The sequence below is a fragment of the Trichoplusia ni genome, chromosome 1 (genome assembly GCF_003590095.1).
Source record: "Trichoplusia ni isolate ovarian cell line Hi5 chromosome 1, tn1, whole genome shotgun sequence".
NCBI lineage: Eukaryota > Metazoa > Arthropoda > Insecta > Lepidoptera > Noctuidae > Trichoplusia > Trichoplusia ni.
The window spans coordinates 13504511-13516775 of NC_039478.1; the positions used below are offsets into that span (position 1 = coordinate 13504511).

The window sequence follows — 12265 nt, forward strand, 5'->3', positions numbered from 1 at the left end:
TTTAACATTTAGGTAAGTATCGTTTATCAAAAGTACTTAATAAAATAAAGGTAACAATGACGTAGCGGTAAGCGAGATCCTAAACATGCCATTTGATAATTAAAGCAACTGGTAGGTAACAGATACTCAATGCATGTTAACACATGTATCAAAAATATTGATACTAGGGGTAAAATGGGAGTAAGTAGATAAATTTGCATTTAGTATTTCTACTTCCATCATGAACATCGGATGTATTTTTCGGAATGCTCCAGGTATATTTAGAGAAAATGTAATCTAGATCAAAATCTAATTTTAAGATTTCAGAAGATGTCCTGCATTTACCGTAAGCTCGTTACAAGTTAAAATGTTTACTCTTTTAAATATAAATAATGTCCCTAAAATTTACCAAGATATGTATATGATCTGTATTTTTATCTTAATTCAAATCTCAATTTGATCTACAAAAGCAAACAAAACTATTGTCTTTCCTTTTAGAAACTAAGTGTGTGCTCTATAAATAAATTAAACGGAAGAAAGGTCTTTCACTGAACCATTTGCGAGTCAAAGAATGTACTACGTTCGTTTAATAGGAAAAACGCGATGGGGGTGCGAGGTCAGTTTAGCGGGCTGCCTCCTTCCATAATAGGTAGCTACGATACGATCTCAGGGGAGTCAAGTATCGTGTGGCGGCCAGTCGAGCCGAGGTGCTGCAGACGGCTGGTCAGCTGTCCGTCGCCGTCGCGGCTGTCAACATCGCGCCCGATACTTACCATTTTCCTGATCCCTTTAGTCTTTGAACCCATGGAACCTTCCTGAGCTTAATTCACTCGATCATGGGTTGTACCAGCAGTGCTCCAAACATGGTCAACACTAGCACGGCAGGTATGGTAATGTGGCATTTCGGTAATAACCCTTTCGTAGTTACAAAGTACTTGCGTACCTAGTTATTTGAATTTGGAACAATATAATTAATGACTTGTCAAGTTGTTTTAAAAATAAGTGTTTCATAAAACAAATCGGGTGTAATTTATTTATATCCTTAGAACATACTATATACAATGTTTATAAGTAGGTAGTTTCAAGGACAGTGTGTTAGGCAAAAAGGAAAATATATTTCTTAAAAGAGGGTATTCTATAGGATTTTGCTTTTGGTAGTAGTAGATAGGTACTAGCCTATCAGTCATGGAAACTATAATAACAGCCATACAATATTCGTGTAAACTGTTTCAGAGAAAAGCATACAATTCGAAGAAGAAATGAGCGACGACCTATCAAAAGATACAGAAGAAATAATTTATAGAGCGGAAAACGACTCTAAACAACTATCAGCGCTTCCATCGAGTGATACTTTAACAGAACCCATAGACTTAGTTAGAAATAAATCGAATGCTAGCTTAAAAACAGAAAAGGGTAAGTGTCTAACGTCGCTTTAGATTAGCATCTGATATGTTAGTAAGGTTACTCATTAATTATACAAATTGCACGCTTAAAGTTTTATGGGGCATTCAGGTAAATAATAAACTTTCGGTGAAATTGCTTATTTTAATTACGAGAGAGTATTTGATCGTTATTGTATTACTGAGATGTGTAAGCAGCACTTACCTACATACTTGAGGCAACAGTTTCACAACATATCACATTTTATAAACCTTAGGTAAATATGGCAGGTTGTCAGAGGGACTGTCTAATGTGTTTGCCCATTTTGTTAGCGAATGAAAGCGTAATGAATTGTTTTATTGATTAAGAAGTTGTTTTACTTTTATTAAGTGCCTGAGCAAACTTACAGATATGGAAATCAAATATTTGACCAAAAGTATGGCAGACAATATTGAATTAAGCTCACCACAAGAAGACCAGAAGACTAATAAATTAGAAGATTTGGTTGGAAAAATAGTGGATTTACATAATCCGGATGCGGACAACACAAAATCTGCGTTAAAACCAACGGAAGATTCCAGCAAATCAGCTGAAACAAAGGATGAAAGTGATTTGACACCAACGGAAAATATGCAAGAAAACGAGCCCAGTGAAATGGATAACGAAAAAGAAAAGTGAGTTCCAACATTTTGAACACGGCATTATACGGTAAAAATACGGGTACTTAGTGTGCGTTTTACAATAATGTACTTAACGGTAAAACGCTAAAACGTATCGTCCTATGAGACGTCGACCCTATTGAGCTCCATATGCTGCAACTAAGAATAGAGCGGTGCCGAACAGCACATGAGCGCACTTCTCTGCCCCAGGGGTCCTAGTTGACAGACACGGGTGTTTGTCATCTGATTGTGAGACCATCAAGGGCAGGCCACATTTCGTGCTGTGTTCTCATTAAGCTGAGAGACTTAACATGTCAGCTAGCCGTTAGCCCTTATTGGCTGACGATGAACAGAAGTCGTCTGTGAGCGATGGATCGGTATGTAAATATGCTAGGCAACACGGTTGTGGTTCAAAAAGAACATTTACCTACGGGAACCAAAACTATTTAATAACCCCCGAAATAACCGACGTTGGAGTTGGAAAACTGAGATGTAGCAGGATCGATACTCTCACTTATAAGGATTTCCATATCCCATTTTCCCACCACCAAATTTATCATCAAACCAGGCTAAGAACTCTCATGATTAAGTCATCAATATACTATTTCAGTTCTCTTACGTTTGAGTCGGGTTCGAGTAGGTAGACATTCAGTTATTCTACCCCACTTTGAGTCGCCACACCTTTTAAATTACTACTTATTTTTATCAAACACATAATTCACCTCTCATAGGTACAAAATAACTAAACTAAAATTGCAAAATTTGCGAGATATGATGAGAGTAGACATTGAGGGTTAAAAATGTACGATTCTTGCTCCACTTGTCCTCTATGTCCTCTACCTTGCGCCACTGCTCAAGGCAGAGGACATTCATCAATTGTAATTCTAAAAGATAATTGACAGTATGAACTGTATGAAGATGTTACACAACCCTTACCTGAAAGGTTCATACCGCATTTCGTTAGATAGATACGTAGGTAATCCTATACTATTGCACCCATACAGCATCTGGCTTTCCCTTTGCGACATCCATGTTTAAAAACAATGTTTATACCTACTTTACCGCACAACAATTTTATGGTTGTACAAAATGTAATGGGGAGAAATTAAAAAACCACTAAGCTATTCAACCAGCCTAATGCTTACTAGAGCCGATCCTATTAGCTTACCTGCCTACGTAACCCCATAATATTTGTCGTTAAACTTGGGTTTACTAACGAGGTATTGATAAAATCTGTCAATCGATTTTACTGCTTTTCATGATTAGGAATTAAGTACGCACTCTACTAAATGTGACTATAATGTAAAAGAGTTAACAGACTTCATACAAAAAATACTTCTTAATTGTTGCATTTAAGGGATTATTTTGAGTTTATTTACAACGATATCTTATTCGCAGAGATGATCCCGCCTTGGAGGCCACGAGTCCAAGTCAATCAGAGAGCAGTCGTGCAACACGATGGGAGGCGCTTGCGGACATAGCAGCAGAACTACCACCTTCTCTCACAGTCGATCCTATTACTGGACAAATATATGCAGTTTCTAAATAAATAATATTTTATTACATTCCATTCACGTTTCTTTCAAGCAACTGAGTCAGGATAATGTAGAGCATATGAAAACCAAAATCTAGTCCTTACATTGGGCCCAACCAATACAATGTTATAAAGCAAGCCTGATCACTTATTACAAAGGAGAGGGTTGCATCTGTAAAATGTGATACAAGTTTTTATAACAACTTTTTTTTAACAACTTTCTTAATTAATTATAATACCAAATGTATGTGGTTAGGTACCTAACTAAAATGATTATTTAAGTCTGAAACTTATAGTATGTTTGTTTACAAAAGGCAGGCAGGCAGGCACAGAGGGGTGGGCTTTTTACACCCATCCCTTGAGAAGGAGTCCAAAGGACTAGACCCAGCCAGAGTCGCGCAGAGTATGCGCGAGCGATCCTGTGACTCTGGCTAAAGCAGAAGAAGGGGCCAGGGGTGTTTTTAGTCGGTGGAAGTCCGACATATTCCCACGCCGTGCCCTCGACGTGGGTTGAAGACATTAGCGTTTCACGCCGGAAAAAAAAGGCAGGCAGGCACAGGACAGGCAGGCAGCGGGAAAATCGTCCTTTCCCGAGCAGGACGTATAGTCACGGTAACTAAAGATATACAATGAATTATGAAGTAAGTTCTAATAAATTAATCGATTTAAAAAACCTAAATACTCACGTTTTTAAATTTAATCGGTACAGAGTTTTTAAGGTTGTAAATTGCACTGTCATCGGGTTTGAAGCAACCCTAAGAATAGCTAGCTTATCGGGAATTGCCTCAAAATTGAGTTAAAAAAATCCAACCAGAACAACAAACATACATGGGAAAAAGTCGGATATGCTTATAGTACATTTGTTTAGACACTTGCAAAAAGTTAAACAATCTTGATGTGTAATTTTCTCTAAAAAGGCAGTTTTAAATTACAACACTACCAAAAACAAATGTAAAACAATAATAAAGATGACACAAATGTAATTTATTAATTTAAGAGTAAGAATATTTAAAGATAAGCAAAGATTCTGTACCTACTTTCAAGTACCAAAACAAATGAACAAGTGTTGGGTTAGGCTTGATAAATGAATAACAAATAATATATTTCTGATCAAAATTTCAATTTATTAATCTTAGAACCTAATAAAACTTAAAATGAATATTTACAAACTGTTACACTATATTTGTTTGCGCTCTAGGCTGGTAGTGGTGATTTTAGACAAATCTTATTTTATGAATATTTCTTTTTAATAGAGAAGATGTCTATTCTTTAATGTAAACAGTAGTAACTATAAATACTACATTAAATACTCCTAATATTATCTTGTTATAACATATGTACCACACACCATGCTAGAACACACACAGTATAGATTCCAAATCCATGCAGAAACAGAATAACAAAATAAATATAAAGTAGATTACCTACTTTAAGTATGCTTAACATTTACCAAAGCCAATCCGTTGCTTGTAGTAGTCCCTCCAAACAATACAACAAATAAAGAAGATGGAAGCAGACTATCCCAAACTGTTTTTATCCACTTATTAACATTACTCATCACCTCTTTTTCGTTTTTAGTACTTACATCTATCTTCAAATGGGCCATTGATAAGTTGTAATCTGTTACAGAGTTTGCCACTGAAGTTATTACTTCCTCTACACTATCAACAGTAATTAGTTTTATTCTTTTTGGATTTGCTTTTTTTAACTGAACACTTTCCTTAGCTTGTGCTAAATATGTATGATAATCACCAGTTATGTCATCACAGCCCACAACTAAAGATGACTTTTTTTGTTCTAGCATGTGGTTAAAAATTGACAGTGCATACTGTGGTGACTTTATCATTTTAGCAATATTTTCTTTAAATTTATCTCTATTTGTGTGAACTGCATCTCCAAATGCCATACTTTTGCTTAATTTAAGTTGTACCAATTTTAATGCTGCTAAAGAATCTTCTGTGGAGCAGTGACCATCTGTACCCATTTGAATTGATTCATTTAAAAATTCTTTAGCCAGAGTTTTAAGCTTTGGTTTACGAGTTCTTTCACCTGCAAAGTTATACAACAAGCTTGTATCTATAACATACGGATGCATCATTTTTAAAGCATGTAAGTCTGTGTTCAATGACTGTCCTACCAAAATAGCATCAGGAGGCAGCAAAGATTGTAAATCAGTCTGGACTTCATGTAGCCTTTTAGTCACATCATTTAGCAATGATTTTGTAATGCCTGAAAATCTGGTTAAGTAATCAGTAATTTCATTAAAAGGTTTAACTAATGATTCATAGACAACTTCATGCTTTTCATTGACAACTGAAACCCTTGTCAGTTCAGAGCCAGCGTTGGTTAAACACATTTCACAATCTATGCCAAACATTGGTGACTTGGCTGTAACAGGGGCATACTCATGTTTGGTGAGCACATAATCAGAATATGCATCACTAAGTTTTCCCTTTAATGGAACTGGATAGTTTTCTTCAATCAACTGCCATGCAGACAATACCAATTGGGTTCGAGGGAATTTATCTTCATTTGTGTAGCTATTATCACTGATTTCATTTCCAATCGGAAACACAGCTTTCATCATTATCATTAAATCTTTTCTTGCTTCAAGCGCTAAGTTCATACTTCCATATTTATGTATGATGGATTCCTTTTCTGCTTCTGACAATGGAACTAAAGCAAGTTCCTGGACCAAAGATCCCTCATACACTGATGGTGTAATAACTTCGACAACTTCCTTAAATACATTTTTTGTGTTCTCAAATTCATCTGAATAATTTTCCCAGTGATCAAGAGAGATGCCTTCTAAAACCAAACAAGTAGTTTGTTGAATTCCATTACATTTATCTATTACATACCACCGTGGTGATTCAGTCAGGTTTAGATTTCCAAGTAGTGAATGCAGTAACAAATATTGAATGTCTGTAAGTGTCAGTGGAATTCTTGTATCTGGTTCATTAGATAAAGATGCTTGTTCTCCATTTGTCTTCAAACGAAAATGAGGAAATTGCTTTTTCCGTTTTTTCACATTTTTATCCAAATCTGTGGTATTTAGTTCGATTGTCGGAGTTTCTTCATCTGAAATTTGAAAGTTTTATTGGTTATCAATGTAAAGCTATACCGATAGTTCGTTCATTCTAATATGAATAACTATGAAAACTTTAGAATATTTACTTTGGTTGTTTTTATAGGCTCGCCTTTTTCTTGTCTTAGGAGAAGTACTAAAATAACTCGTACTCATTTTCCGTACTCTAAATTAATATTCAGGAGTGAACATAGCATTAAATTATGCTGTTTTTCTTAATAAAAGCAGACGACACGGCACTCGTGGTGCGAATATTATAATTTGACAGTTGACATTTGACAGCAATAATAAACTGGCCTGCTGGCCAAAGATGTCCAAAGATGTATTTACCAGTTACCATTATTGCCCTATTAAATAAATTGTTTATCAAGAGTAGGTAAGTATCCTTCAAAACAATTATTAGAGAGCCTTGGCATGAACACAAATATAATTGACTTGGTCTGAGATGAATGATCTATGTTTTTAGTAGATGCCGGTTGCAATTTCCGCGAAAAAATATTAACCTATAAGGGAAAAGAAAGCAATACAAGAAATGTATTTGTGACATTTTGTGAACGCATCACAAATATCGCAGGTCACACACATACACAATCACAAAACTGGTGACGCGCGACCACAGAGTACATTATATATACTGCGCGCGACGTTGTATGTTTCAAGATACATAAATTAAATCTCTTAGCGGACGAGTTGAGAAAAATAAAAAAAGCAGAAGGTCGTCGATAAAAAAAAATATGGTGCGATTGACGGTAGACCAGCGGGTACTACTAAAAGAGTTACGCAACAAGAAGGAAGTCGCGCAATTTCTAATGCCTGATGCTCCTTCTGCTAAAAAATCAAGGCAAGCAAAATTTTGAAAGAAAACTTTGAATTGTAATTAAAATGAAAGCACCCATAGGGCTGGCATAGTTACCTTGAGTGTACTGAAGCCTCGTCTACAATAGATTAAAAAAAAAACTTTAAATCCTGTTTCGATGGTGTCTTATGTTATTTTAATTTTAATATATTTTAGAAAAGTGTCTCCAGAGCGAGTGCCGTGTCCCCTGCTTCCGGAAACTCCAGAAGTCCCGCCTCCGCGAGTTATTCAGCATTGGGAGCTGGAGAAAGATGTGTAAATTATTTTTTGTATTAGATTTAAGCTGACTTGACTTCACATTTCAGAGATTTAAAAGCAACTATTCTGCAATTGCAGTTACATATTATTTGATTTCAGAACCATCCATATATGACGACAACATGGATCAAGTTATTTTAGAGTGGGAACAGTCTGTGACCCAAGATCCTGGGAGCGATATGGAAGAGGATGAGTATAATTTACATGGTGGAGCCAACCGCCTGAAAAACGCTGCTGATTTTGACGCAGACAAACTAAGCAGCGATCTCCTCGAAACTCTGAATGCTACAGACAGACGGGATGATGATGCTTTGAGAGAATTGGCTAACGACGATATGCTCGCGTTCGATTGGTCACATGATCGGGATATTTTTGTGGGGGAGCGTGAATCTTTTACGGGGGCTGCTGGAACTACCTTTTCAGCTGAAGGTATGTCCCCATTCCATATTTTTTCCAAAATTTGGGATGAGGACATAATAAACACGATTGCAGAAGAGACCAACAGGTACGGAGACAACCTTTGCAGCACGAGCAACCTCAAGACCCATTCTAGGTTGCACAGGTGGATTTCCATAACGGTGCAGGAGTTATGGACGTACTTTGGGATCCTAATGCTGCAGAGCATTGCCCGCTTCCTGTGGAACAGGAGTACTGGAGACCATGTTTGCCTTATTTAAAACTCGGTAACTTTACCGACTTAATGTCATACCACAGATTTACTGTAATTAAACGATGTCTACATTTTGTAGACAATACTATTGCTGCCAGGGTATCCCAACCAGGCTCACAAAAATAAAGCCTATTTTAGATCATCTCAACAAAAAATTTAGCTCTTTGTACCTACCTGAACAAGAAATTGCTATCGACGAGTCTCTCTTGTTGTGGAAAGGGAGGCTCTCGTTTGCTCAGTTAATAGCGAATAAAGCTGCTCAGGTAGGCATAAAGAGTTATGAGCTTTGTGAGTCCAGGACAGGATATCTCTGGAAAATGTTAATTTATACAGGAAAAAATGATCAAGGTACCAAGTCGGATGTTGGGGATGGGTTACCACCTGAGGGGTGCGGTGCAACTTCTAAAATTGTCCATCACTGAGTACGGCCATTATTGAATAAAGGCCATACTTTAGTGATGGATAATTTTTACAAAAGCCCGCTTTTATCGCGCACCCTCAAATCAAAAAAAACCGACGTCATGGGTACGCTGCGGCTCAACCGGGAGTTTGTGCCCGAAAGTCTACGCGTCAAAAATAAGGCAAACATGCGTCACGGGGAAGTGGCATACAGCCAAACAAAGGACATCACAATTGCAGTGTGGAAAGATGCAAATGTAGTGTCAGTAATATCTACATACCACAAAAAAGAAGTCGGCGGAAAAGAAAAATATGGTTTCTACAAGTACAAGCCAAAAGTTGTACTTGATTACAACCTTTCTAAGGGGGGTATCAACAAAAAGGATCAGCAGTTGCAGGCGTTATATAGAAAGGGTGAGAAACCACATTTGGTACAAGAAGCTTTTCCGCCGCCTTTTAAATGTATCGATCCACAATGCTTTTGTGATGTACCAAGTGCGGTATTGCCAGGTATAAAACAGCGGGCGTTTCGTGTACAGTTGGTGGACGAAATCTTACAAAGGTTTCGACCACCAAAAATACACGCACCCCCTGCCACTCGTCATTATCTCGCACAAAACGCCTCCAAGAGGTCACTTTGCAAGTGGTGCGCACAGAAAAAAATTGATAACAGTTTGGAAATGTGACACTTGCAACGTGAACCTATGCATACTGGGGTGTTTTAGGGATTATCACACTTCCATTTCGTAATGTCATAAAAACGCACACTTTCACAGTAGTCTCATCAAAATCGGACCAGCCGTTTTAAAAACAAGTTAATTCATCATAACTTAATTATTCATATTTTTAATATCTGTTTTGCGTCAAGTAGAAAGTGTTCTGACTGTTTCAAACCATTTATCGTATAATGTGTATAAACGGCCTGATAGTAACCGTTTTTTCGGTGTTTATTCCTATTTGTAATGTAAATTTACTTGTAACTTTGGTTTACGGTTACGGAATTGGAAGTGTGATATATCGTTAGAAGCGTGATTTCTTGTAGTAAATTACTGTGCGTAATAAATTTTGTTTCTGTAACCTTTCCTTTTTACAAAAGGCCAAGAAAGACACACAGCACGCATCTGTCGAAAAAAGGTAGGCTCAGCTATAAATCCATATTTCTGCGTATCAGTCATTGCTATTGCGATGAATTTTTGTTATAAGTTAGAATACCAATATAGCTTTTAAGTAATGTACGTGTAAATATATAAATATACAAAAATATTTTGTTAGTGTAAAAAAAAATATTACGTCGTCATATTTTTTAAAACTTTATAATATCTGCAAATAAATATTTTAATGTGACAAGGCTATAGTTTTTTTATGTTTTTGTACGTAGATTGAACCCATTTACTATTTTAAATAATAAATAAATTGATAACCGGCTTTAATTTTTAAAATAATTCAATTTAAACTCGGAAGTGTAGCTATTTTTACCTATTGTTGATGTCGACAGTTACCTAATTAAACGTAGAAACAAAATATACTAACAATTGTGTCACCATATGAGAGCCATATTTATAAGCTTTAAGAAAAACATCACTTCAGTTCTCGAATTGGTATCCTAAAATCGTAAATCTTCGTTTTTATGTAACTCGGCACTAAGCCGCTAACACTTGGCGCATGATGTATTCTATGCGCCGACAACGGGTTTTCGCGTCACTCAGAGCGGCTTACAAGCGCGTAAACATTAATTTAAGCGGTTAAACACTAAGAACACAACCAAGTGCTCTCGCATATACGAGGAATTAGTATTCTTCTTTAAAATTATTAGCGAATACGGCACAATTAAATGAATGATCCGTCTATTTGTTCTCTCCGAGTAGTCTTGAACACGACTGTTCCGATGATGATGAGATTTTACTAAACAGTTAATTGAAAAAGTATATAACGATGTACATAAATGTCTCGTGGATGGCATTTGTGTATATCAGATGAAAACTCTACGCAACGTTCTGCTTTCGACAAACAAGGCCCCGATTCGGCTATTGTCAATGGCCAATGCATGAATGGAAATAGAGATTAAAATGACACTATATAGTCTTATCTGATTTATGTTTTTGCCACACAATAATTGGACGGAGTACGGAGCGGAACACTCACTGTCAATACAATGGATTTCCAATTATTGTGTTGGCAAAATGTTTAAGAGAATAGGAATAGTTTCAAATTTAATCCAATTCCCATTCATTCATCGGCCAGTGTCAACACACTGTTTTGCTCATGTAAAAGAAAACGCCGAGTATTCAGCGAATGCTGAAGTTCAAATAAATAACAACCGGGGTAAACCTGATATAGCGCTTAACCGAATCGCGATCCTCTATTATCTCGTATGGAACACGGCTGTTAGAAAAATAAATACCTAAAGAAGTAGCCATCAATTTGTATTTCGCTGCACTAGAACTTCTTTTTCTTCCAACGGCCATCAATTTTGAATACATAATATTTAAATTACAGCAGGTAGTTACCTACCTGCATTACTTAGTTAATTCACACAGATCTAGATGACGCAAAAATAATTAAGTTGGAGGGAACCAAAGTGATATTCGCAACATTGCAATAAACTGTGTTGGATATAGATAGTCAAAAAGCTACTTCTGTAAAAAATATAAAAAAGCATTGTCCCGGGCGCTTTAAAAATTTTAAGATTCTGATTAAAATTTTGCCATTACGAAGTCTTAGAAGTCTATTCTTTGGATACGAAATCCTAAATCACGGAGTCTATATTAAATGATGCAACGTGCTTGTTAGATTAAGTACTATTGATAGGTGTTAGATTTGTTTTCAATATTAAAATTCTGACGTTTTGGCTACAGCTACGGCTACTTTACTGCCCAGTCCCAATATTAACATAATGCATTTCATCGTATATAACCTCAAGACCCTTGTAGGTCTGGAGAAATGATGTCTACGGATCCTGTAGACATCATTTCTAACTGTTTATTATTTTAACGCGCATAGTGTGGAAAATATGATCACTTACCTGACTGTAGGTACCAAAGTGTAATGTCAGGCTCTGGGAACCAATTCCGCTATTTACAATTGCCGATGAATAAATGGAAATTGGATTAAAATGACACTATTCGTTCTCAACATTTGCCAATTTTTTTATTGGAATTTCAGTACGGAGCGAAACTTACTGCCAATACAATGAATTTTCAATAAAATGAGAATACGAATAGTGTCTAATCCAATTGCAATTAATTCATCGGTTCGGTCATTGTAAATAGCGGAATTGCGGCCCAAACAAATTTAATGGCCAATTTTATTTAACGACTGAAGGAATAAGCCGTAGAAGTGTACAATAAAGCTACTTATTAAAATTATAATTACTGATAAACGTTCTCTTACTTGTTTAGACTGTTTAATACTTAAGTAGGTGGAAGATTTGATATGCATTTCT

At 36.3% G+C, this 12265-nt stretch overlaps 3 protein-coding genes across 3 annotated transcripts; 2 read left to right on the forward strand and 1 right to left on the reverse strand.

The window, feature by feature from the left end:
* Positions 1-3568, forward strand: LOC113495893. The gene is made up of 4 exons (XM_026874896.1): positions 1-864; positions 1213-1392; positions 1769-2033; positions 3417-3568. Exons 1-4 carry the CDS (start codon positions 816-818, stop codon positions 3565-3567), a joined length of 645 nt encoding a protein of 214 aa, XP_026730697.1. The 5' UTR covers positions 1-815; the 3' UTR covers position 3568.
* Positions 3569-4653: 1085 nt separating this feature from the next.
* Positions 4654-6940, reverse strand: LOC113495914 (RNA exonuclease 5). Its single transcript, XM_026874916.1, has 2 exons — positions 6730-6940; positions 4654-6633 (listed from the first exon to the last, which is right to left on the reverse strand). The coding sequence occupies exons 1-2, from the start codon at positions 6794-6796 to the stop codon at positions 4982-4984; spliced, it is 1719 nt and encodes a 572-aa protein (XP_026730717.1). The 5' UTR covers positions 6797-6940; the 3' UTR covers positions 4654-4981.
* A 63-nt stretch (positions 6941-7003) lies between these two features.
* On the forward strand, positions 7004-10105 carry LOC113495922. Its single transcript, XM_026874925.1, has 3 exons — positions 7004-7481; positions 7653-7747; positions 7854-10105. Exons 1-3 carry the CDS (start codon positions 7375-7377, stop codon positions 8429-8431), a joined length of 780 nt encoding a protein of 259 aa, XP_026730726.1. The 5' UTR covers positions 7004-7374; the 3' UTR covers positions 8432-10105.
* The last annotated feature ends 2160 nt before the right edge of the window (positions 10106-12265 follow it).

Coding starts and splice junctions, on each gene's coding strand:
- LOC113495893 (XM_026874896.1), top strand. CDS start 816: ATGGGTTGTACCAGCAGTGCTCCAAACATGGTCAACACTAGCACGGCA. Junction 865..1,212: donor GGTCAACACTAGCACGGCAG/GTATGGTAATGT, acceptor AAACTGTTTCAG/AGAAAAGCATACAATTCGAA. Junction 2,034..3,416: donor ATGGATAACGAAAAAGAAAA/GTGAGTTCCAAC, acceptor TCTTATTCGCAG/AGATGATCCCGCCTTGGAGG.
- LOC113495914 (XM_026874916.1), bottom strand. CDS start 6,796: ATGAGTACGAGTTATTTTAGTACTTCTCCTAAGACAAGAAAAAGGCGA. Junction 6,634..6,729: donor AGCCTATAAAAACAACCAAA/GTAAATATTCTA, acceptor TTCAAATTTCAG/ATGAAGAAACTCCGACAATC.
- LOC113495922 (XM_026874925.1), top strand. CDS start 7,375: ATGGTGCGATTGACGGTAGACCAGCGGGTACTACTAAAAGAGTTACGC. Junction 7,482..7,652: donor CCTTCTGCTAAAAAATCAAG/GCAAGCAAAATT, acceptor AATATATTTTAG/AAAAGTGTCTCCAGAGCGAG. Junction 7,748..7,853: donor GCATTGGGAGCTGGAGAAAG/ATGTGTAAATTA, acceptor ATTTGATTTCAG/AACCATCCATATATGACGAC.